Source organism: Lagenorhynchus albirostris, chromosome 2, assembly GCF_949774975.1.
Source record: "Lagenorhynchus albirostris chromosome 2, mLagAlb1.1, whole genome shotgun sequence".
NCBI lineage: Eukaryota > Metazoa > Chordata > Mammalia > Artiodactyla > Delphinidae > Lagenorhynchus > Lagenorhynchus albirostris.
Window position 1 is genome coordinate 21,682,586 of NC_083096.1, and position 24,942 is coordinate 21,707,527.

Sequence of the window (24,942 nt, forward strand, 5' to 3'; positions counted from 1 at the left end):
TTCCCCCCCAACTGAAGCTCTAACAGCTTGCTTCATAAAGACTCGTTCTTGCTGCAGTATCTGTTAAGCGTCTACTACACACAAGGGCATTGTATGCTAGATGGAAATAAAGATGACACAGACCTTGTCCTTATGAGACTTTCAAGGAAACTGAAAACAGGTATAATAGAAGCTAACCCCCTCCTTTTTAAGACAGTTTTAGTGAGATACAACTTACCATAAAATTCACCCTTTTTAAAGTATATGATTCAGTGGCTTTTAGTATATTCACAGATTGTGCAACCATCACTACTATCTAACTTGAGAACATTTTCATCACCCCAAAAAGAACCCCCATACTCATTAGCAGTTATTCCCCATTCTCCCTCCCTCCAGCGCTGGCAACCCGACTTACTCTATGGATTTGCCTGTTCTGGACATTCCATATAAATGAAATCATACAACATCTAAGTCTTTTGTAATTGGCTTCTTTCACTTAGCATGATGTTTTCAGGGTTCATCCATGTTGTGGAATATAACAGTATTTTATGCCTTTTAGTTGCTGAATAATATTCCATTTTATGACTACACTGTATTTTGCAACATCTGGATTGTTTCTTTTTTTGGCTATTATGAATAATGTTGCTACAACTATGTATGAGTTTTTGTGCAGACCTGTCTTTATTTCTCTTGGGTCTATATGTAGGAGTAGAATTGCTGGGTCATATGCCAACGCTGTGCTAAACATTTTGAGGAGCTGCCAAACTGTTTTCCAAGTGTTTGAACCGTTTTACATTCCCACCAGCAGAGCTATCACTTATTTAGTGCTGATCAGTAATAGCACTATCCACAAACAATATCTCATTTAAACCTCATAAATCTAAAAGGTTAAGTATTAATTCTCCTCCCCTGTATTTCAGGGAAGGAACTGAAGGTTCAGATAGGTTACAAACTTGCCTTTGTTGATACCAGGGAACCTGAGGTGCCCGACTCTGAAGCTTTACAGGATGAACTATATATAGTGCAAACACTGAAGTGGCAAGTGACAAGACTGGAAAACCTGACACCATTATTTTAGGCTAAAGCGTTAAATTTTATCCTGTGAGTGAAGAGCCACTTATGATTTTTAAGCTTGGGAATATATAATATACTTGGTTTTAGGAACAGAACTCATACAACAGTGTGGAAGATGAATCAGAACGAAGAGACACAGGATAAGGACACCCCTAATGAGCCAGCACAGCAGCCATATAGTTAAGACAAAAAAATGAGGCCCTAAACTAACATGGTCAGGACTGAAAGAGGTCAGATCAAAATATACATGGGACGTAAAACTGACATGACAGGATGAGACAAGAAATGTTCAAAGACAACCTCTAAATTTCTGTTTTAGGGGATAAGGATGGATACAGACAGTGAATAGAGGAAGCAGGAATTTGGCTAGACTAAAGACTTATGGAGACCAGTTTTGAGCCTCGGGGAAATTCCAATGGTGATGACCCACAAGCAGTTAGAAATGGGTCTGGAACTAGCCTGCTAAAACAAGACTGGGAATTTGTTTGACAAAATTCAACAGTTCACAATGTAATTACTTCTGATTCTTCTTCGGGAAGATGACAATAGGTATGGAGTATTTTATCACAGTATCATTAGGTCAAAGTGGCTTGCATAATTTAATAAGCAAGTCAATTCTTTTGGACTAGTTCAAGATCTTCTAGGAACAAACTTTCATTCATAGTGGTGCTTTAGATCTACACAAAGATTTGCTTCTAAACTAATGACAAACAATACTACTACAGAAGTGTTTAACTCAAAAACTAAATGTCCATCAACAGATGAATGGATAAAGATGTGGTACATATAATACAATGGAATATTACTCAGCCATAAAAGGACTGAAATTGGATCATTTGTAGAAATGTGGCTGGACCTAGAGTCTGTCATACGAAGTGAAGTAAGTCAGAAAGAGAAAAACGAATATTGTATATTAACACATATATGTGAAATCTAGAAAAATAGTACAGACGAACCTATTTCCAGGGCAGGAAGAGAGACGCAGACGTAGAGAATGGACGTGTGGACACAGTGGGGAAGGAGAGGGTGGGATGAATTGGGAGATTATGTTTGACATAAATACACTACCATGTGTAGAACAGACAGCTAGCGGGAACCTGCAGTATAGCACAGGGAGCTCAGCTTGGTGCTCCGTGATGACCTAGATGGGTGGGATGGGGGGAGGGGATGGGAGGGAGGTCCAAGAGGAAGGGGATATATGTATACATATAGCTGATTCACTTCGTTGTACAGGAGAAACTAACACAACATGGCAAAGCGATTACACTCCAATAAAAAAAATACCAAAAACTAACTGTTTCATGCACATTAATTAAAAAATACAACGCTGTAAAACAGGGGTCCCCAACCCCTGGACCGACACTGGTCTGCAGCGTGTTAGGAACCGGGCCACACAGCAGGAGGCGAGCGGCGGGTGAGCCAGCGAAGCTTCACCTGCCGCTCCCCGTCACTCCCCGTCGCTCCCCATCGCTTGCATCACCGCCTGAACCATCTTCCCCCCCGCCCCCACCCGTGGAAAAACTGTCTTCCACGAAACCGGTCCCTGGTGCCAAAAAGGTTGGGGACCACTGTAAAAGAAGAAGTTGAAAACAAATGAGAATATTAATATTGTATTTTCTGAAGTACAATATCTCTATAGTAAGATATTCCAAGTGGTAATACTGTGTTCATGGAACCCACTTAACTTTGCTTGGATTTTGGGCAGGGGAATGGGTAAAATTCCTTTTTGGGGGAAAGGTAAGAAAACCTGTTAAAAGAAACTAGGCATTGGAATCACATCAATTGAAATCTTAAGGTTCTCTATACATTCTTTTTTCTATCCATTAAAAGTACACACACACAAAACACATGTTCCAAAAGAGCACCAATTTTCTTAAGAAGTTTTTCAAATAGTATTTGACAGAATAAAATATCATGATACCAAAGTCTATGAATGTAAGCATTAACTCTGCATTTCCCAAGCTAATCTGGCCATAAAAGCCCTTTACATATAACACCTATTAACATCTTGCTTAAGCAGTATTCTCACAGAAACACTTTGGGAAACACTGGCATAAAAGTCTGAACTCCTTAGTGTGCAAGATCCTCCTCGACCTGGTTGCTACTTACTTCATTAACCTCATCTCCTAGTCTACAAAATCTCTTTGCCCAAATGTCCAGCCACATTATCTTTCACACAAGGACCAGGTGTAACTGGTTTTGCCTAAATAATTATTTACTTCTCCTTCACCCAAGACTTAACTTGTCTTAACTTTCCCTTGCTTTCCAGTTCCAGTACACTATATTATCAGGAGCCCAGTGTGACTTCTCTCTATCAAAAGGCCTGGCACACAGCAGGTGCTCAATAAATACTTGCTAAACCAAAGGAACTCTTACACACTGCTGCTAGAAGAAAAAACAAAATAAAAAAAGTTTTGATATTGTTGCTTTCTTTTCAGACATCTTGCAAATAACTACTGAACAAAAATGCTCCTCATAATAGTATTCAAAGGCTATGACTGGATCCCAACCTATTTTTCTAGTCATGTTTCCCACGCTTTGCCTTAGTCATCCTATTCTCTTACTTGGGGGTGGGGAGAAAGGAAGGGAAGGTCCCTCTCTTCCTTTTCCTGTCTCTACCTGTGCTATGCACAGCAAGCCTCAAATGAGGTACTCCTAACCTGTGAAGCTACTTGGTGCTTTCACAATACTTTATATATACTGTACGATTCTTATTTCAATGTATGTAATTCCCCTTTCTAAACTGTGCATTCCTTTCACAGAGGTTCTTAACCTGAGATCTAAAGGAGTCATCCAGGGATAGAAGCAGCAGTCCTTGTACTTGAAAATGCACACCTTTATTTTCACTAACCACAGACTGAAGTTCAGTATTTCCTTCAATCTTGAATGCAGGCAGTTAACAAGCAAGGTAGTATCAAGTATTATATTAGGTCATATTAGGTGACTGTTAATAATGGAAATCTCAAATATTTTCACATCATATTACAGTTGTTGCAGATATCTCAAAATATTATTTATGCTTGTCACTAATTCAAAATTCTTATAGCTATCAGATCTGCTGCTAGAATTTGTTACTGAATATGTTAATAAAAAAGCAGCATTATTACTATACTGTATCTGTACTATTTTGATAACTATATTTCAATATAATTGGGTTTCCTTTGTAATTAATATATAATATATACTTGGGCTTCCTATGTGTTTTGGTTTATGCATTTAAAAACATTATTCTGAGGAGGGGGTCCACAGGGTTCAGACTGCCAGAGGAGTACATGGTACAATAAAAGGGAAAGAATGCCTTATTTAAGACAAAGGGTAGATCTTATTTACCTTTCTTCATTCATAGCATAGTGCAGGTACACAAGAATTGATGTATGTTGTCAAATTTGATTCTCTTCTTTTTAAAATATTTCCTTTTATGGCTCCCTTTCTCTATTTTTTCAACATAAGAGTTCAAAACTTTATTGTGGGCTAATATCATATTCTAATTCTAAATTTTAAAATAAGATTACTTATAATTTCTCATTTTAGGTGAATGACTCCTATACCAAATACATCTCCCTAACCTATTTGAAGTCACGTACTTCCTTGATTGCTCGATAAATGTTTAATTGGCTGAAAGAAATGGAAACACTTATTTCTACGAATCTGTAGGTCACCTGGTTATAAACAAAGACAAATCTAATTTTAGAGAGAACTTAGAATTTTAAATCCAGAATACAATACTTTTCGTATGTATCACTGGGGGGGGGGGAGAAATGGGGGGGGTGTTTAACAGAGGTTCCACAAATTACAGAAGATAATGAAGGGTTTCAGAAGGCAAAATGGTAACGAGTCTTTTCTAACCTGTGACAGAATGGACATTGTATTAATCTGTAAATCAAGTATTAACAAAGATAAACTGGCAGAGACATTAAGAGCAGTAGGTCTGGAGTAAAAGTATTCCTGGATTTAAGTCTAACTCTGCCATTTATAAGCTGTGAGGGCCTGGGCATTTAACTTTTATCTAGGTTTCCTCATCGGAAAACAGGAGATATTAGAATCTCACAGCGTTATTCAGAGGATAAAACTAGATAATGCACGCACAGACCAAGTACAATCCTAGCACATAACGCTCAACAATTTTGATAATATTAATCTGTATATATTACCTAAACAACACAGAAAGAGATAAGACATGACAAAGATGACAAAAAATGCTCTTGGAAAAGAATGCTACTTATATACACATACTTTAAAAATATGTACTCAATCAATTAGATTAAAAACTACTTTTTGCAATCTAAACATTCATACTGGAGTACATACCGGATCAACTTGCCATATGATAACTGTCGTATCTTTTGATCCTGTTGCTAGTTTAGTGCCATCGTTAGAGAATTTACAGAACCACACTTCATTACAATGCTCCGTAAGTATCTGCTGAGTATAACATGGGAACTGCCTCCTAAAACAAATAAGTCCACAAATAATTATTCTTTTAAAATAGATTAAGAGTAATAATAATGAAAAAGGTTAAACAACTGATGAAACTTCTTTGAAGATCAAAAACTTTCAAAATAAAATATGAATGCATTTGTAAATCCTAAGAATCACATTTATATTGGTTATATTGAAAAAGAAAATATTATAACATTAGTCAGGCAATCTCAGGGGAAATCAGTAACCTAAAGTCTGCTTCAATTTACAATTTATCCTTTCCCCCCGCCCTCAAGATTAAAGAGAATTTTTGGTCTGATTAAGTCAGTTCATATAAATAAAAATTAACAACCAGGGCTTCATGTTTGTCTGTATAAGTGGGCTGGCATCAGGTTGTTCTAGAAGAAATAATGTACATTTTCATTTATATAAAAGCAACTTGGCATAACAAACAGAACAGGCACTGTAGCCAGACAATTTTGGGTCACAAGCTTTATTATCTTTGCCAAGTCATTTAACTCCTCTGAGTCTCAGTTCTCTCATCTATAAAATGAGATGAATATATACGTAACAAGGTTCTTAGGGTTCCTATAAGGATGAGAAACACATCTGAAGTTGCTGGAATGTAACAGCTATTCAAAAGTGATTACCAGTATTACTTTGGGGACAGCACAGGAGAAGAGCAATACATGGTAGAGGCTGTAGTGGTCAAGAGTAAAGCCTTAAGAATGGGAGCAGTAGAGTCTGAGAGACTTAGGTTCAAATCCTGGCCACTTACTAGCTGTGATTCTGGGAACTTATTTAATCTCTCTAAATCTCAATTTTTCCAGCCATAAAATAAAGACAGACAAGGGTACTTGCGTTATAGAATTCCTTTTACAAGGATGAGATAATGAATGTAAAGCATTTAGACTGAGTCTGACGCTTAGCCAGTACTTTGTAAGTTGCAGTTTTTATACATTAAGGGTAAAGAATTCTATGATTAACTTTCCTAAGTTAAAGAGGATAAAGTTATCCTAAGAATGACTATTCTCATTAAGCACTCACTTTTAAAAACCATTCTATCCTTTTCCAGTTTCTACATCAGGACTGTCCAATAGAGCTTTCTGTGATAATACCCACGTTATATAACTGTACTGTCCAATCTGATAACCCTACCTGTATGTGGCTAGTGAGCACTTGAAAGGTGGCTAGCACACTTGAGGAACTTAGATTTTTTTCATTTAATTTTAATTTGAATGACTTTTCCTTTACATTTAAATGGCTACATGTAATTAATGGCTACTGTTGGGACAGTACAGATCTGTATTGTAAAAAAGTTACTTAAACGTTAATGGGTAACTTCTAAGTCTGTTTTAAAAAAATGGTCTTCTCTATTTTTTCCCCCAACCAATCTATACTTTAAGAACGTATTCTGTCAATTCACCAGCCTGACTGGCAATATGTAAATTAAATTAACATTCTTTATCTGGCACACGTGGTAACGTGGTAATGTACCTTAGCAGTTGGCTACTTGGAGACTGCTTTAAACGTTTAGACTAACTATAAATTGCTTTAATATTAAAATATTAGTCTATATCTGAACTGAAACATAGTCAATTCCAGTTTACATTTATTAAGCACCTATTAGATGCCAAGGACTGCGCTACATGCTTTACACACAGTAGCGTTAATTCTCAAAACTACCTTGCAAGGCAAGTAATAGCCCCATTTTCAGGAGGCTCAAGGAGAGCAAGTAACTTAACATATATAAAACTGATAAATAATTGAACTAGGATTTAAACCTATGGCTGACTCCAGGGTCAGTTTTCTTTCCAAATATCATTTTTCAAATCATATTTTTCAAGACACTGCTGGATAAAATTTCAATCAAATAAGTACTTCTAAATCAAAAATGATTTTTCCCCCTCCTATGGGTAATAGTCAATATTTATTCAGTGAGAAACACTTTATATCTAGGTATAAAATACACAATAATTCAAATGGCTAAAGTCGATCATGAATGAAGATATATCTAAAATCAGAGCAGCAAAATGTTCTTAAGGAAGGAATGATTCATAATCAAAATTACAGGGTGCAAGGCAACCAGATTATTGACAGTCAGTTGTATCTGAATGTCAAGGTGGTATTTAAATTGTCATTATTTTATTATTACTTAAATAATCTTTTAAAAAGACTAATTGACAACCCCTAGTTTATTAAAAGGCTATGTCTTTGTTTTCAAGTAAATTTAAAATTTTAAGATTTGTTAAAAATATCAGTACCTTCCCAAATCAAACTGAAGAAAAGTAGCATTTTAATCAAGCATTTTAAACCTTAACATTTTATAAATCTTAACACTCTATATTTTATGATCCTTTACTAAAAAATAATACTTATAAGCAGCTATCTGTGGAAATATTCTTCCACCGTTTGCTGGTGGAAAAAATCCCACAGAATTACTTAACAAGAAAATTCCTGTCCCTTACTGATCAAATTTCACCAAAAATATGTATGCATGAATTGTGAAAAATATAAATAATATACAATCTAATGAAATTTCTTCAGTGCTGATCAAGATAAAAAAAGTTATAGTTCATATTTTCATAATCAATTCTTTATTCTCCAGAGGTTAAAGAAGGCCGGTATTTAGATTTAAATGCTAAGATTTAATTCCGAAAATACAGTTTTCTAGTTTCAGTGCTAAAATGTAGTTTCTAAAAGGGAATAAAACAAACAATAAAAAATATCAACTTTTATTTTGAAGACATTCAGATGAGTCAGGAACACCAGCAATTACATAAAATTTAGGTTCTATTTTCCCAGTTCAGCAATAAAGGGCACAACTCACTCTAAAGACTATATATACTGACTTAGTTAGTGCCTGATATCTATCTCCCCACTTAAGTGTCTCCCCAGAGTGAAAAGTCAAGGCTGACTCCTTGGAGAAACTGGGTAGATGGAAGTCTTTCACTGAGAGAGGGAATTCAATAGGAAAAACAGACTTTGCAGGGATAAGTGAGAGGAGAGGGAAATTCTTGTTTGAGATGTTGCACTTACGGTACTTGAGTAATATCCACATTGTCGTATTAAGGTCTAAGGCTTAGGAGATAGTTCTGTAGCTCTAGCCCAGACCTAGGGGTCATTAGAATCATGTAAGTATAACCTAAACAGGAAGAGTAGGGTGAGAAAAGAAACATAGTTCTGGAACACAAACTTATTAAAGGGACAGGGAAAGCGGAGGAGCCTCTTTCCTGGAGGAGTAGCCAGGAGTAAAACCGAGTCTGGAAAAAGGAAAAGCTTCACGGCAAAGCAGTCAAATGCTATAGAAATCCTAAGATGTAGGTTGGAAAGTAGCCATTGGATTTAATAAAGATGTTGTTCTTTATCAACATTAGGAACAGTTCTGGTGTTGTGTTGGCTGCGTAAACCCTAATACTACAGAGATCTGAAAGGTGAAGAAGTAGTAAGGAAGGCAACTATTTTAGGAAGTTAGCTCTACGGCGGGGGGGGGGGGCATGGGCAGTAATAACCAGGAAGAGCACAGAATCAAAGTTTTGTTTTGTTTTTAGAAGATTATAGGGAAGACCTTCCAATCGTCAATGGTTATTTCTGAGGAGCAAGAACTCTTTCATTCTTACGTAACACTTCAGAGTGCTTTCTATGCAGGTTTATAGGAGTTTGATCCCTGATCTGAGGGTTGGAAAAAGTCAGACTAAATACTGTCCATCATTTACTTTCACAGGTACTGGTATAGAAATTAAAGCACTTAAGAAAAATGTAGGTCATGTGCTCATAACATTGCAGTTTCCAAACAGGAAGGCAAGCTCTCAGCTTACTGACACCTCCTGAACCATGAAGTCTACCATATATACCTTTCAATGTATTCCACCACCAATAAATTCATGAACCAAAAAAAATTCGGGTTCACAATCGCCTTAATTTTAACATTGATCTCAAATTCCCTAAAGGAGCTATAAAATATGAAACCAGATAGCCTTTTAATCTATTATCTCCTCCTACCTCTATTCAACATAAACGAAAAGAGTTAAAAATTCTCTTAAGCAAATCAGAGAACAATGTTAAAGAATAACAAGGGATAAAGGAAAAAAGATCTCTAATCACTTTCTTTAAGTACACCACGTAATTATCCAATACTTTAAGATAACTAAGACTTAATTTATGGCCAATAGTTCAATTATCACTATTTTTTAAATTGCAATGGGGGAGGGTGAAGTGAGAATCCAACTACATTTAAAAGTAGTTTATGCCCAAGTAAACGATGATCTTACATCGCAGTGCATGTATGCACACATGTATGAGTTTTGTAGTTATTCAGAAATTCCTTGTTTTTCCAAAGCTTTCATACTTATACATTTTTGTTCTTCCTATGCATGTTATTTTCAGTAGTTCTCTGAGGATATTTGATAAAAGAAACTGAGCATGTGCACTGCAGCTGTTATGTCTGGTTCACCAGACCCAAATAATTTTCTTCCTGGAGTTTGAAAGATTTCACAATTTGTTTTTCAGTATCTTAAAAATTAAAGCTCTGCTGAAATTTTGGAGATCATTGTTCAAATAGTAGGGACTTTTTTACTCAAAACACTCCTAACATCGAAAGTGAAGCCTGAATTATTCAAAGTTAAATTATGTAGATGGGTAGGTATGATAAAACCCAAACCAGAAAGTTAATACCTGTTGCTCTAAACATGTCTAGTTGAAAGGTCACTTTCAACTAAAAAGCAGAACTTTCATTATGAAAAAAGTATTTCCATGACCTTTACGAGCAGAAAATAATCTGGGCTATAGTTAAAACAGCCATAATGTCCAGGAAAAAAAAAAAATCACTAAGTGATCTCCAGCATCCAAGGACAGTAAACACTTCAATCACTGGCATTCTTATACAGTATCACTTACAAATTCTTAAAAAAATGGCCAGATATAGAAAATGACCAACCAAACCCACAGGCAAATAAAGGCAAAACAGGCTTTGCAGCTTCAGTTCTCAAGGACTGGTTTCCTATATAAACATATACAAATTTCTCTTAATTGTCAACTTCAAGAGTTCTAGCTGTACTTGTGAACGCTAAAGCAAACATGAATTGTTTTATGGTGACAGGATAAAACTCTAAAAAAACATTTTAATAAAGTTCATAAGTGAGACCATAAAAGGTTAGCCTACTTTAGAATGTAAAAAGTTTTTCTCTTACCTACTACAAACATGATCTATAAGCAGAGACACAGAATCTAGATTATTATCAAGTTTCGTATTGTGATATAGGCACCGATCCCTTTGTAGTTCCACCGCCTGCCGCAGGAGAGTTTGTAAACGCCGTGGAGGAAGCATCACTGATGGTGGTAAATAGGCTTTAATAGAAGATATTTTTAAAAAGAGAAATAAAAATTAAAATTAAAAAAACAAAACAGTTTACTTTTATTTAGGACATCTGACTCATCTTCTGCTGTACTTGCCCTTACTGTAATAATACCATGCCCTTAAATAGAGCAGTTCTGGGCGACATAACATGTAAGCTTCATGAATATCTGTCAGCACCTACAGCTAGGTTGCCACTAGAATGGAATACACTTGGGCAGGAGGGCTTTAATTTGCATGTGGATCCCCTAGAACAACAACAACAACTCAGCAAAAAATAAAAGGGCACTGATGATGAAAAGAAAATCTAGAGATAACTGTGTCCCAGAGGGAGATGAAGCATCACTCCAAGTATAGGAAAAATACCCACTTAACGAAGAGCGGGCCAAAATGTTGGAACAAGTTCCAGGTCCCACCAAATTGCTTCTAATGCCAAGGATAGTGTGAAAATTCAGGGAATATAACTGGAGTTTTGATTATAGATACCAATCTATTCCAATCCTTCAAGGCTTACACCTCCACAACCACATGGTCTTCTGATTCTTAGGATCTCCACTCCCACCTCAACATGAAAACACAGAATATGGTATAACCAGAGAGGGAAAGAGGGTCTTTCATTATAAAGATGTGGCAAAAATGAAACCCCTACTCTAATTTGGAAGTTATATAAAATATTTGGAAGGAGGGTAAAACATTTTACCTAAAGAAATCTGTGCCTTACTGTTGAAATCAACAAAAAACAGGCATACCTCGGAGATACTGTGGGTTCAGTTCTAGACCACCGCAATAAAGGGAACATCACAACAAAGCGAGTTACAAATATTTTTTTGGTTTCCCAGTGCATATAAAAGCTGTGTTTACACTACATTGTAGTGTGTTAAGTGTGAAACAGCATTATGTCTAAAAAAATGTACAAGCCTTAATTAAAAATACTTTATTGCTAAAAAATGCTAACTATCATTTGACAACTCAGGGTTGCCACAAACCTTTAATTTGTAAAAACTGCAGTTATCTGCGAAGCGCAATAAAGTGAAGAGCAATAAAACGAAGTCTCCCTCTATCTAAAACACTTGTGGCTTAAAGCTGTGGTTTACATGTTTTTTTCTCTAACCACAGCATTTCTCCCCCAAACAGAATCTTAAGCGGAGCATCACTACATAAAAGAAATGAAAGGAGACTTGCTCTGGGACCAGCATCCTGTTACTGACTCCTGAAGTTAGCTTCTTAGACTCCATGGTGGAATTTGAAGTCTCTGGTTTAAAGGGCCTCTTACACTGACATATATACACTACCAAACATAAAATAGATAGCTAGTGGGAAGCAGCCGCATGGCACAGGGAGATCAGCTCGGTGCTTTGTGACCACCTAGAGGTGTGGGATAGGGAGGGTGCGAGGGAGACGCAAGAGAGAGGGGATATGGGGATATAAGTATACGTATAGCTGATTCACTTTGTTAAAAAGCAGAAACTAACATAAAAATGTAAAGCAATTATATGCCAATTAAGGTGTTTAAAAAAAAATAAAGACCTATCAAAAAAATAAATAAATAAAGGGCCTCTTAATGGATTCCCCCTCACTCCTCTTACATAACCACTTGATAAGAGTATGTCTAGACACAAGTCTTCCTAATTGATTCGTAGTATCATTTCTAAGAGAAAATACAGAAACATCAAAATTCAAGACTCTTACTCTGAAGTTTGTCCAACAGTTTGGATCGTGAAGCTGTTCCTTTGCCTTCCCATTCCGCTTTTGCACGTAGGTCTTCTGCATGGCTACACATCAGATACCTAAAAATATGACAGGAGAAAGCACCAAATATCAAACCCTTTTCTCTGAATTAAACATAATTGAAAAGTACTGATTATACTTTGGATATCTAGTTCTTACTAAGAAATATAAATCAGGAAGAAATTTCTACAGTGGACCCAATTCATTAATACAACCTGGCACCTGAATATAACAATAGAATAGTAGATATTATTGTTATGCTATTAACAAAATGCCTCCTTATATTTACTGTTATGTATCATTATACATATGTAGCTCTTACTGGGTGCCAGGCTCTGTTCTTAACTAAGCACTCAACATATATTAGTTCGTTTTATGTTCATAACAATCCTGTATGAAGTAAACACTATTATTCTATTTTTACAAATGAGGAAACAGAAAGCTTAAGTAGCTGGCTTAGGGTTAAGCAGCAAAGTAGAAAATGAACCCAGGCATTGTAGCTGCAGAACTTTCTCTTAACCAGTATGCTAACCTAACTGCTCCTCAATAAACAAAACGAAACTAAAAAAAAAAAAAACCTTCAAAGATACTCATACTCAGTTAACTAAACAAAAACAACATACCTTCAAAAGTTTTTCATAAATGCCACTCAAGAAATGGTATAATTGGATAATCATCCTTGTGTCATCTTGTGAAAGGTACTGAGATCCCAAAGCAGAATATTTGGGAACTGTTTTATTACTCACTATATGTGCCGAAGGAGGCATAAATGCTAAATTCATGGATTCTGGAGAATACATGAGGGCCCCCTGCTGGAAGTGTGACCCTGACCTGGTTCTGGCTCTTCTCAGAAGAACAGGCTTTAAAAGTAAAAGAAGTGAAAGAATTATTCAAACCTCGAGATTAGACCTGGCAAGTAACTCTCCTGCTATTTCGCCTAGTACTCTGGTCTCAGACAATCTGTTCTTCTCATTTGTAACAAGGGTATTAAGTAGGGTAGTGAGGATTAAATAAGAGGGAGTATATGAAGTACTTGGTCTACTACCTGGTATATAGGTAGAGCTTGATAAATGGTCATGTAAGTATCAGAAACCTCTCAGTTAACTTGAGTATCACCACCTCCTTTTCTTAACTGCATATTGCATTTAGCATATTACATTTAGCATCTAAATAATGTAATAGCCTCTTACCCAACAGCAGAACTACTTGTTCTCTTGCTGTTTACTAAATATATAGTGCCTTAGCTGATGAGAACTTACTTTTTAATATGTAAGTAATTACACTCACAAAACCCTATAAAAGAAGTTGGACAATGCAAAAATTTGGCTTCCAAAATAACTTTTGGGGAGTTATTATCAATTTTACGAAAAATTGTTTACTTTTAGAATTTTCCAAAAGTTACCCATGGTTGCTCTGCTCCCTTTTGAAAATACACATTATACCCTAAGGTTTCAAACGCGTGTCTGTTTATGGGAAGTCATGTGGTATAACTCAAAGGACACTGGACTAAGAGGAAGAAACCATGTCAATTCGACATCTTGTCATTTCTGGGCCATTTCCTTACGTGAACAATACTTGTCACAGTTAAAAGATAAAAATGCAAGGATGAGGTTTAAGTGTTTTGTTGGAAGAAGTGGGTAGAAGGTCTCACCGTTTACGAAGATGAGGAAAACGAGAGGAGGAGCAGGTTTGTGCGGGCTGGGTGGGTGGAGGGACAATGGGAATTAAGCATTTCTGTTCTCAACACGTAACTTTGAGATACCTTTTAGACATCCAAATGGAGACTGTCAAGTAGGCTATCAGGTATATACACTTTGAGTTCAGATGAGAGGATAAGTTTAAGAGCCACTGGCATGTAGATGGTATGTGAAGGCATAGTATAGAATGAGATCACCTAGAAGGTGTGTGTAGACAGAGAAGGGAGGGAGGTCCAAAACCAAGGGTTTGGGCACTCTAACATTTAAGGGATCGACACGAGGATAAAATGAGATTGTGTCTATGAAACGCTTAGCAAGGACCTGGTACATGACAAGTATATGTTAAAAAAAAAAAATGTCTGTATGCATCAACACTAGAAACTTTATTGCTTTTTTTTTAATAGAAGATTATGCCACAGGGCTTTTATAGAAGATCATGAAATGGCATTTCACTGTTAATACATATTTCTTCTCCCTTCACCCACTTAAGCATCTCTCTATTTCAATATGGAAAGCTTCCTAGGATGACAAAAATAGTTTGTACACACATAAGTGAAATTACCCAGACAAATATTACCCAAGAATTTAGCAATACTCACATCTTGGGAAAATATTAAAAGAAATGCAACTTTGGAATGGTAACCTTGATAAAAATAGCTCCTTCCTCAACCTGGAGCTAAGAACTGAGCTTTCTTACCCACTAAGAACATGAATGCGCTCTGTATTGTATTTCAGTGGCGTCAATTCACAGCGTAGAACTTGAAGTGCCTCCAGGACCTTGCCATCCTCCAGGTATTCCAGGTACTTCTGCTGCAGCAGCAAAAACTTCATCCTCTGACATGACAGAAAGCAGCAGTCAGGGGAAAAAAGTTGATGGAAGTTTCAGAAAATGTTTGTGCCTAAACAGAACAGTAGAAACCATTCTACTATGCCCTTTAAAAATAATTGTTATAAAGCTTTAAAAAGACTCAAAATATTTTGATTTAATAGGGTCACAGCAGATTAAATGTGACCCTATTGCTCCATTTCACATATTAATAAAAGTCTGCTTTGAACAAATAATCTCAAATTAGAAAAGATCATTAGTGACCAAGTCATCAACACAGGAGAAAATTAATTCTGCCCTCAAAACATTCACCTAGAATTTTACTTCTTGCGTGAAAAGCTAGAACTATTCCAAGTATTCTAAATTTGCTTTTTAAAAAGTCTGACTTCTATAATGGCTGTTGGGGGGTTTCATGCAACAAGTTTTAAAAAGACAGCAGAAAAACCAGTTAATGGAGGAATTACTTAAAGGCCACAATGTGAAAGAAGGACTAAGTAGACCAGAAAGCAGAACTGGAGCCACTGGGTCAAAGTTACAAAGTGTCATATTTTGGCTTATCAAAGGTAAGAAAAGGTGTCCAGCAACTGGATTAGAGGCTGGTGTGCAAAGTACTGAGTTTCCTATGACTAAAGTGGACAAGCATGAGCTTGATGGACTCACTGTCTCTAGGTGGCAATAAAGGGATGCCATCGAAGGTTGAACAATCGAAGGTTGAACTCAAAGGTCTTTGTGTATCGGTAACTATCTTGATGCATTTCACTATGAAGCACAATTATTATCAACTCTTTTCCCCCAAAAGGACAAACCATTTCCAGCTTATTGTGAAGCCCTTTCACATTTAGTTTTTTTCTGAAATGTGTACAGCTTTAATACTTTTAATGTTCCTTTACTCTGTTACTTTACTTTTGACTTGAAAGTGATCATCGCAGTTTTAGCAGCTTTTTGCTAGACAAAAGAGCTTTTACGAATATTCAGCTTGCAATTTCTTTTAAACCTTAAACCTAATTAAAGACCACTGCTTGGAGGGACTCATTTATCAAATCTGTTACTTGTGGCACTTGAGCAAGTCAACTGATGCAGGTAGAAAATTTAGTAGACAGGAAATGTTAGTCATACTTAGAGATTCCAAGGAACATACAGGTAAAGATTCCAAATGCATTCAAAAGAAAACCCCAAATGACAGCCTTTTCTTCTTCATTAAGATGCTTACTTTAAAAGACATTAAAAATAAACTGCTGTCAAAAATGGTGTGGAGAAATTATCGTTTATTCACAAAATTAAGAGTATAACGAATTGCTCTGTAAGATTTTCTTTTAGGGAGTATTGGGGAGGCAGGCATAACCTACAAGCTTATAAAAATCGTTTCTAGAGAAAGTAAACCAAACAAACCCTCCCATGTAAGTTAGGCATACATTTAAATACATCTTTTACAAGATACATTGCTTATGTTTGGTAATAATCGAATCTTAAATCGATAGCTAAAGAACAAAAGAAAAAATTTCAAACTATGAGGTAAGCTCCTATAACTAGAAAAATTACACTTAACAAATTTTATACGTAAAGTTAGATTTACTAATGAATGTTTCGGAAATAGGTTACCGAGATGCCCTGAAAACACGTTACTGCACATGTAACCTAACGTTAAACTCTAGATGTCAAATAAAAAAAATACTTTAAAGTCCATCAGGTGACAAAAAAGACTAAATAGAACAAAATCTAAAAATCAAATATTCAAAGTTATTATGGATATTCTCACCATTTTATCTTATGAAAAAACTTCAACTCTTTATGAAGAGTTCATATACTTCCATTTATCAATATAATGTTAAGAGTTTCACTTTACCTAGGATTTTTGAATCAAACTTGAGTATCATTTAGTTGCAGAATTTTTCTGTTTAAATGCCATTGGCAGCATGTGTATTTAATTTCTTCACTGAATTTTCTTAATAATTGGGAATCTGGGGGAAAATTCTGTCTGTTTTTATTCAGGGCAAGTCTTAACTTTGGGGGTATCAATCATTAAGTCCTATGCACGCCACCTTCCCCATTCCAACGTGTGTAGGGACAGTGCCCTAGTTGCTATTTCCTATTTCCCCCTTACTTTCCCATCAAGATCCTACTAGAACATGTTACTCTCTTTCTATGGAGCAAAGGCAGGGCAGGAGAGAAGAGGAACGCAGAGTAAAACTTTGAGAGAAGCCAATATACACACATATTTCTGTATATACATGGAATGCTATAAAAGCAGCGCAAGAACATTTCCCTATGAGTCATTTTATCCAGATTAAGACAAAGAATACCCTCAAACAGATACCAATTCCTGGTAGTGTGCATGGCAACTAATAAGCTACTGGCCAAGAATAGCTAGAGATTTGGTTGAGAAACTGTTTATTCTCCTAAAAATCAGTTCAATTCAAGTATTTGACACATATGATAAAGATGGAGAAAGTAAAGCTATATTTTACTTCCCCAAATTTAAAGCACAAAAATGTAAATACAGTTTCAAGAAAATGAACATCTGTCACAAAAGACGTTAATTATGTACTGAAAAAATTTAAAGAATCAGGCAAAACTGAAGTTTGCTGAGGTGGGGACAGGGCTTTACTATGGTTTTTTGTTGTTGAAAGATCATGAACTTCTTAAATGAAGAAAAAAAGAAAACAGGTTGAGATAATAAACTCTCCTTTGTATCCTTCCCCAACTCCTAACTAGACCTCTGTAAGAGATCATTCCTGATCTCTGAAAATGTTTCAGCATCTTTGGGCCTAGCAGTAATTTTTTCTCTTTTACTATCTGATAAAAACTTGAAATTAGTAAGTGACTAGGTAGGATAGTTTGAAAGATAGATAGTGCACGTGGTAAATCCTGCTGTTGTCCCCCATCACCCTACCCAATATTTGGATTTACTGTTTCCTCCCATATAATTATACTGAACTCAATGTGAAGCTCTGAAACTCAGAAGTTATGATACACAGGAAGTCTGGTTATCAAGGGCAGTTAGCTCCTAGCTAACTTAGCAGTGGTTCTGACCAGCTCTGAGATAAGGTTATAACCAAGTTATATCAATTAAATCATGACTCAGAGGAAAGTAGAAATGAATTATATTTAAACCATGGCTTTCAAAACTCCTCCCTATTTGACTTTAAAATATACTAGTAAATTTCTGTAGATCAAGTTAATATTTGAACACTTTTGTTAAGCATGTTTCTATTCTATTAAAATAAGAATCAGACATTTTTAGACATATAAAAGTTTTGTTACTGATCTCAAATACCCACCCAAATTCCCCAGACATGGCTAAGAATATCTGAACCCAAACTAAAATATGTTGATTCATAAGCTCAGCTTCCAGAAACTCTGGAAAAAATTCTGCTATTCCTAGTATCATTTGACTAGAAACCATTTAAAAATACGGGGGTTGAAAGGGGGGAGTGGATTGGGTCAATAGAAACATTCAGGTTTAAAAAAGAAAATACAACTTTAGTCTAGACTAAGTTATCAAATGTGTCTGGGCATACAATTAAAATAATTATGTTAAACAAAAGCCAAATAGTTGTCTTCTAAGGTATTATGACAAATTTACGTTTACATTAGATTATCTTCTGGAGATGGAGTGGGGGAGAGGAGTAAATCTAAACACAATTAGGTGAAAAAATGCTGACCTGAATCTTTAAAAGCAATTGATTCATTAATGTTTAAAGTGAGATAAAGTTGGAATCCCTTTCTGTGTATAAATACCTAAACAGTTTGATGGTGTGAGGCTCAGCCAGAGATTTAATCTTCATCTCTTATTAGATCCTAGAATGTTCTACAGACTGAACAGGTTGTACAAAGAAAGGATTCCTCCTTATTATCTACAAAGACGATTTCTAATGAGATAGTTATAATCTAAACCCAATACACAAGCCTCAAATTACTATAAACAAATAAGAAAAAAAGTGTGCCTAATTAATAATTTTTACTGCTAAATTACAGATATAATTTGGATGAAGCTTAAAAAAGGATAATGATCCTCCAAGAAATCACACACTTATTTTAAAATAGTCCATGGGCAAGTTCTCTACTGTCACCATATAAGCAGTGTTAACTTGTCCAGTGGGAAAGGAAACCCAATTCTTATTTTGGCCTTGTAATTGTCTTTATATTAAGGTCACCTTCCATTCTGTCAGGGCTAACAATTTACAAAAAACTGCCCAATAAAAATTTACTTAGGTATTTTTTTTTTTTTTTTAAAAACCCAAACATATGGGTTGGGGAAAATTACTAGAAAATTTGCAATCCTTATGAATATAGATGTTTAACTTCTGTGTTTTCATTTTAAAAATTTACCATGGAACTGATTATTCCATGAGTTACTATTGAATCAGATGCCTGATAATAAGTTAAAAATTTTAGTATTTACGGAAAAAAAAAACAACCCACAAAACACTAGAGCGTCAATTTAACTGAATCCGTATTTGTTCATATTGGTTGCTCCTTTAATTCACCTGAAGTCCATTCTCTAGGATATTTTTGTAAACAATTATATTAAGAATTTGAAAACTCTTGTAATTAAGATTTTTAAAAAAAAAAACCCAAAACTGAAACAGGAGAGTCTATTAGGTCTATACACAAAGGCAGAAAGATTAATGTTTGACCCAATTAAAAAAAAAATCAAAATGTAACAGGCATTTACTAATATTTAACAAACAGCTGATTTCCCTACTTCACTTCCTATTTGCCTTCTGTCCCTCCCCCACCAGACAGGAAACTGCTTTTGACAACAAATGAATCAGCTAGAAGTTAAAAAGCCAGCAGCCAGCAGCTGATTCTTCATGGTTTCCAATCACAAGGACTTAGGAAAAACTCATCCCCTCCTCTCCCTCACCAACATCTACTGAAGAATTAAAGCCTATTAGTATAAAAGATTCATTAAGATTTATGAAAGAGGCTAACAGATTAAACTACTAAACTGATCTTGTCAGGAAATAAGGCCGGTAAGCAGAGCCCAATGGTCAAATTTACATACTAAACCTCCACCAGAGTGATATCTATTATACAAACTTGGACACTGTCAATTCACACAACTGGAATGCAAGAATGGAAAATGGTGAGCACACCAATGGAGCTGGTTTGAATTAACTACAATTCCCAAAGATTTGTTTTAAAAAAAGATAATGAATGTGTCAGCTACTTAAGGCTATATGGATATATATACACCCAAACATGTTTTCTTTACCAGCACATTCAGTATTTTAAATAATAAAAGTATAATTTATTCCTGATTCTATAAATATTAAACTCCTATTAACAGTACCAAAAGCATAAAGATCTTTCAACATAATTTAGCAAAAGCTTAATTTATAAACTCAAAGGTTCAAAGGACACATTTACTAAACATGATTTTAAAAATATAAAACTCAAACTTTAAAACATCAACACTCATCCTAGTTTACAAGTTTAATTATTTGAAAGTTAAGGCCTTATCTTTTATAAGAGGCAGAAGCCTAGAATTATCAATAACCTACTAAAATAAGCATAAATGTGAAACTAAGAACAAAAGTGTATTTACCACAATTATTCCCAACAACGTTTGAGAGATTTCAAGTGCGCCTCTTACCACAATAGCATGAGGAGAATGCACTAAAGGCTTTAGTTCATTCAGGTCATTTTCTGCCTGCAAAAATTGGTATAAGAGAAAAACAGAAATGTCACAAAATGCACATCAAATATACAATTTTAGCAGCAGTTACACAGCTCTATATGCCCTACTTTACCTTATCCCAGTCTCCTTCCATGACATGATTTCGGAATTTGGTAGCAGAAGGATGTTCTAAACGACATCCTGACTCTTGCATGAGGAGATCAACAGTCTGGCTGCAGGAGAGATACAGTGTAAAAAAGACCTGACCAACTTTAGGGTTTACTCTTCCAAATAAACTACTGTCTATGAAAACAGTTGCAAAAGTTCTTAAGCTAACCTCATGATGAAGGAAAAAGAAATAAATAGCTTTGATGTGCTTGGCTAAACAAACTTGATTTTTAAACTGCCACCTAGGTTTACATCTAGTCAAGTCAAAAACGTTCTTGAAACCAGAATCAAAATAAATTCTTCCTCCTTTTCCATTTAATGTCTTTAATGAAGTATAAAATTTCTAAAAATATGTTCTAACCAACCGGTTAAAAAAAGTGAAAAACCATGATCTACATACTAACCACGTTACTACATTTGGAAAGATAAAAACTGTTAGTTACATACAAGGTGATGGAGATGACCCATATTAGGTAAAAGCCTTACATCCAGATATTATGTTTGCAAAGAAATTCTAATAGGTCAATCTTTAAAACTGAAATAAATCCAGCATCAAAAAATCATTCGCTTTCTCTCTATACTAAAAATAGCAAATTTACTATGGTGTAGGTTCCAAACAGTCACGAGTTATTTCCTCCTGCTGCTGTCAGCTTGCTTCTTGTCTCAGTAATATGTTCTGTTAGCATTTAGGAAATGCTTTTCCTTAGGGAACAAAGTGAAATCTTCCTTCGATATACTTCTTTCAGAGCTTAAACGATTCACCACATGTGGTTTCTTCCATCAGATATTTTGATATCTAAGAATCTTTAACAGTCTTACATATTTGCTTATGTTTCAATGCTTTCTTATTCAGCTCCATTTATTTTTCAGCAAAAAACAGTGCAATAATCTGCCTGAGAATCAAAATACTTATGTCACTTTTAAAAAGTGCTCTTTTCTCCCTCTCCCCAGAACAAATCTATAAATCCAAAATATACTAAGAGCTTATTTTAATCTATGCTTTGAAGCTGGAAACTGTTGCATGTTGTTCTCTAGTCTTAATTCTCTCTGGTTCTGCTTCATCCTCCATCAAGCTCCACGGCACTCCCACCAATCCTACTTTCCACCACCCCTGGTTTTCCTTTGTGTGTATACAAAACGGGGGTTTGGGGCCAAGGTCGTCTACCTTCACCCTACTTTAGGTACACAAGGTCATCTAAATTGTATTTGAAAATAAATGATTCACCAGATCAGATGTCCCTTTTTCAGAGGCAGTCGCCTTCTTGGTATTACAGTGGGATTTCAGACAAGTTAGTGGCAGGCCTCTTGTACACACACAAGGGCCTTTAAATGACATCAACATGGTAACTTACTCCATTATTCCCATCAGATTTATTCAGCAGCCTCCTTCCAAATTATCCCAGCCCCTCAGTTCCCATAAACACTTGTAAGTGATTGTCTTTCCTGATTGGTAGTTTGCCTGGGTTGTCTGTCATGGCTGGGGGCGGGGGGGAGGTGTCCCACAAAGATGCCTCTGAGGTACCCTTGAAAAACAAATCCTCCAAGGTTCATTATTTCCACCAGCTCTAATCCACCCTTCCCCCAACACACACACAGACACACTCCCGCATCTGTCTTAATTGACAGACAATTACGCTCTGAAGGTGTACGGGGAGGGGTGACTCTTTTGGTTTCTACGCCCCCTGCCCAACCCCCAACCACACAATTTGTCAGACTGATTGATTTCCCCTTATTTCCCTGCAGGTGGGCTCCTCCTCCCCGGTCAGCCTGTCTGAGCTGCGTCCTCCTGTATCCTGGGCCCAGCAGTAATTCTCTCTTTGCCTGAGCTCTTTCCAGCCACCCCCCGCCCTCCCCTCCCGCCAGCTTCCGTCCCTCGGTCTGTCCACACCAGCTGCCTGGAAGGGATACTTACTTGAGCCCTAAGCCATTCAAGTGCTGTCCTATTAGCCTAATGACATCCTCATCTGATTGGGAGAGCCGCTTCTTCTTCTTGAGGCTGCTGCCCAGTTCTGGGGTGGCCAAGGAAGAGGAGGCGGCGGTGGTGGCGGAGGCAGCTGCAACGGTGGCGGAGGCTGCGGCGGCGGCCCCGCCGGGGACCCCGTTATTGACATTCAGGCTGTTGCTATTGTTGCTGGCGGCGGAGGGGGCGGAAGGCAGGAGCCCATTGGCGTGGGCCAGGTCCCCCGCGGACGACGACGACGAGGGGGACGACTCCCCGTTCTGGGCCGACAGGCAGGCGAGTTCCTGGGTCTGTCCCTGGCCCCCGCCGCCCCCTCCTCCTCCTCCACCGCCGCCGCCGCCGCCGCCTCCTCCTCCTCCTCCTGCCCCGTTGGCCTGCATGATGCTGCCGCTGACCAGGCTGTGGCCGCTACTTCGGTGGGGGACGGCAGCGGCGGCGGAAGGGGCAGCCGGGGGGAGTCCCACCACTACCACCACGGAGGAGGAGGAGGAGGACGACGACGACGAGGACGAGGACGACGAGGACGGAGGGGAGAGGCCTGCTCTGCCTGCCGAAGCCCCGGGCTCTCCTGCTCCCTCCGCCGCCGAGGCTCGGGGTTTCTTCCGCGGGGGCGGGGAGGCTCCGCCGGTGTCCGAGTCGGAGGAGGAGGAAGCGGAGGCCAGAGTTTCCTCGCCGAGAGAGGCCGTGGTGGGAAGCCGGTGGGGCGAGGCGGGGGAGGGGAGGCGGGGGCCGGGGAGAGGGTCGGGGTGAGGGGGGGCCGGGGAGGGGTCAGGGTAAGGGGTGAGATGAGGGGGAGGAGGAGGGAGAGGAGGAGGGGGAGAAGGAGGATCCGGGCCCTTTCCCCCCCCCCTCCCGGAGGCAGCTCGGGGTGCGCGGCCCGGGGGTCGGGCCGGGGGGCGCCGCGGGGCGGCTGCGGGGGCGTGGGGCCCGCCGCTGGGCTGAGCCCCGGCGGTGGCGGCGGCGGCGGCGGGCGGCAGCGGAGGCAGCTGCCGCCTCTGTCCTCGGGTCCGCTCCGCTCTGCTCCCTGGTGTGTTGATTCTTCCCCCAGCTGCTGCCTAATGGAGTCCAGGCGCTCGCGTCACAGGAAATGCCTATACTGCCCTCCTCACTCACTTCCGGTGGCAGGTATGGAACCTATAGGGGGCCTGTCACCCGGCACGTGCGCCGGGGGCCGGTTGGGCGCGAGGGGAGGGAGGCCGGCGGGCCGGCTGGGGCTGACCCCGACCCCGACCCGACCCGACCCGATCCACCCCGGAGCTCGGGCCTGGCCGGCTAGGTCTCGCCCCCAGCGCCCTGGCTGGGCTGCGTCGGCGAGAAGTAAGTTTGTTCCGTCCCTCCGAAGCCGGGCGTGCACAAGAGGGCGGCGATCGCGTGCGCGAGTGTGTGCGTGTGGACCCCAGGGTGACCTAGAAACGCCAGGCGTGCGGAGGGACTGCAGATTTCCATCCCCGGCCGAGGATGGGGTCGAGCAGGTGGCGAGGTTTTGTCACGAGAACTCCCAGGCACAGGGCTGTGGCAGTCCTTGTCGACTCACTTAATGGTAACCAGGACTGACCAGCTCTTCGTTTGAGTGTGAAGAACTCGAACTTCCACAGCCAAGTGCCACACACAGTTGTCGTGCCCGGGCCATCCCAGGAGGTTTGAGATGATGAGCCTAGGAGACTCTGTGCTCTACCCCAGGAGGGTGGGATAATGGATAAGAGCAATATCTGATGGGGCCAAGGAGTCAGAAAAAGACTGTGGGTGTAGTGAGGCGGGACTTTGCTGAGGGGCTTTCACTCTTTTTTTAGCTATTGCCCAGCACCTCCTTCCAGCTGCCTCTTGAGTCACTGCCCAGTTTAGGCAGCAGTAATACAGACCGAGCTGTTGCCTCCAAAACATGCACCTTAAGGAGAATTCATACTCAACTTGAGATCCAGGCTTGCAATGTTTAGGTGAACTGTGAGGCTTCAGCGTCGCTGTAATTTACTCGTTTATGTGGATGTAGAAAAGCGGCAAGGAAGAGCTGGGCTGAATCTTGATCATTGGTGAATAGTCTCCATTACCCCAAACAATTATTTACCGGTGTGTGGTCGATAGCATATACACCGATATGTACAGACATTTTCTCAGAAA

At 38.5% G+C, this 24,942-nt stretch overlaps 1 protein-coding gene across 5 annotated transcripts in view; it reads right to left on the bottom strand.

Annotated features, from left to right (window-relative positions):
- The window catches only part of WDR26 (WD repeat domain 26), a 43,040-nt gene extending 19,494 nt beyond the window's left edge, over positions 1–23,546 (bottom strand). The window contains exons 1-7 of one of the 5 annotated variants that reach the window (XM_060127643.1): positions 22,780–23,546; positions 20,833–20,932; positions 20,628–20,732; positions 14,948–15,084; positions 12,515–12,612; positions 10,662–10,818; positions 5,362–5,500 (exon numbers count right to left, since the gene is read on the bottom strand). In XM_060127643.1, coding sequence (XP_059983626.1) covers positions 5,362–5,500; positions 10,662–10,818; positions 12,515–12,612; positions 14,948–15,084; positions 20,628–20,732; positions 20,833–20,932; positions 22,780–23,207 — 1,164 coding nt within the window. In that variant the 5' untranslated portion in view covers positions 23,208–23,546. The remainder of the gene's footprint in view (positions 1–5,361; positions 5,501–10,661; positions 10,819–12,514; positions 12,613–14,947; positions 15,085–20,627; positions 20,733–20,832; positions 20,933–22,779) is intronic. The other 4 variants (XM_060127624.1, XM_060127633.1, XM_060127615.1 and 1 more) reach the window with 4 other exon arrangements.
- Between the last annotated feature and the right edge of the window lie 1,396 nt (positions 23,547–24,942).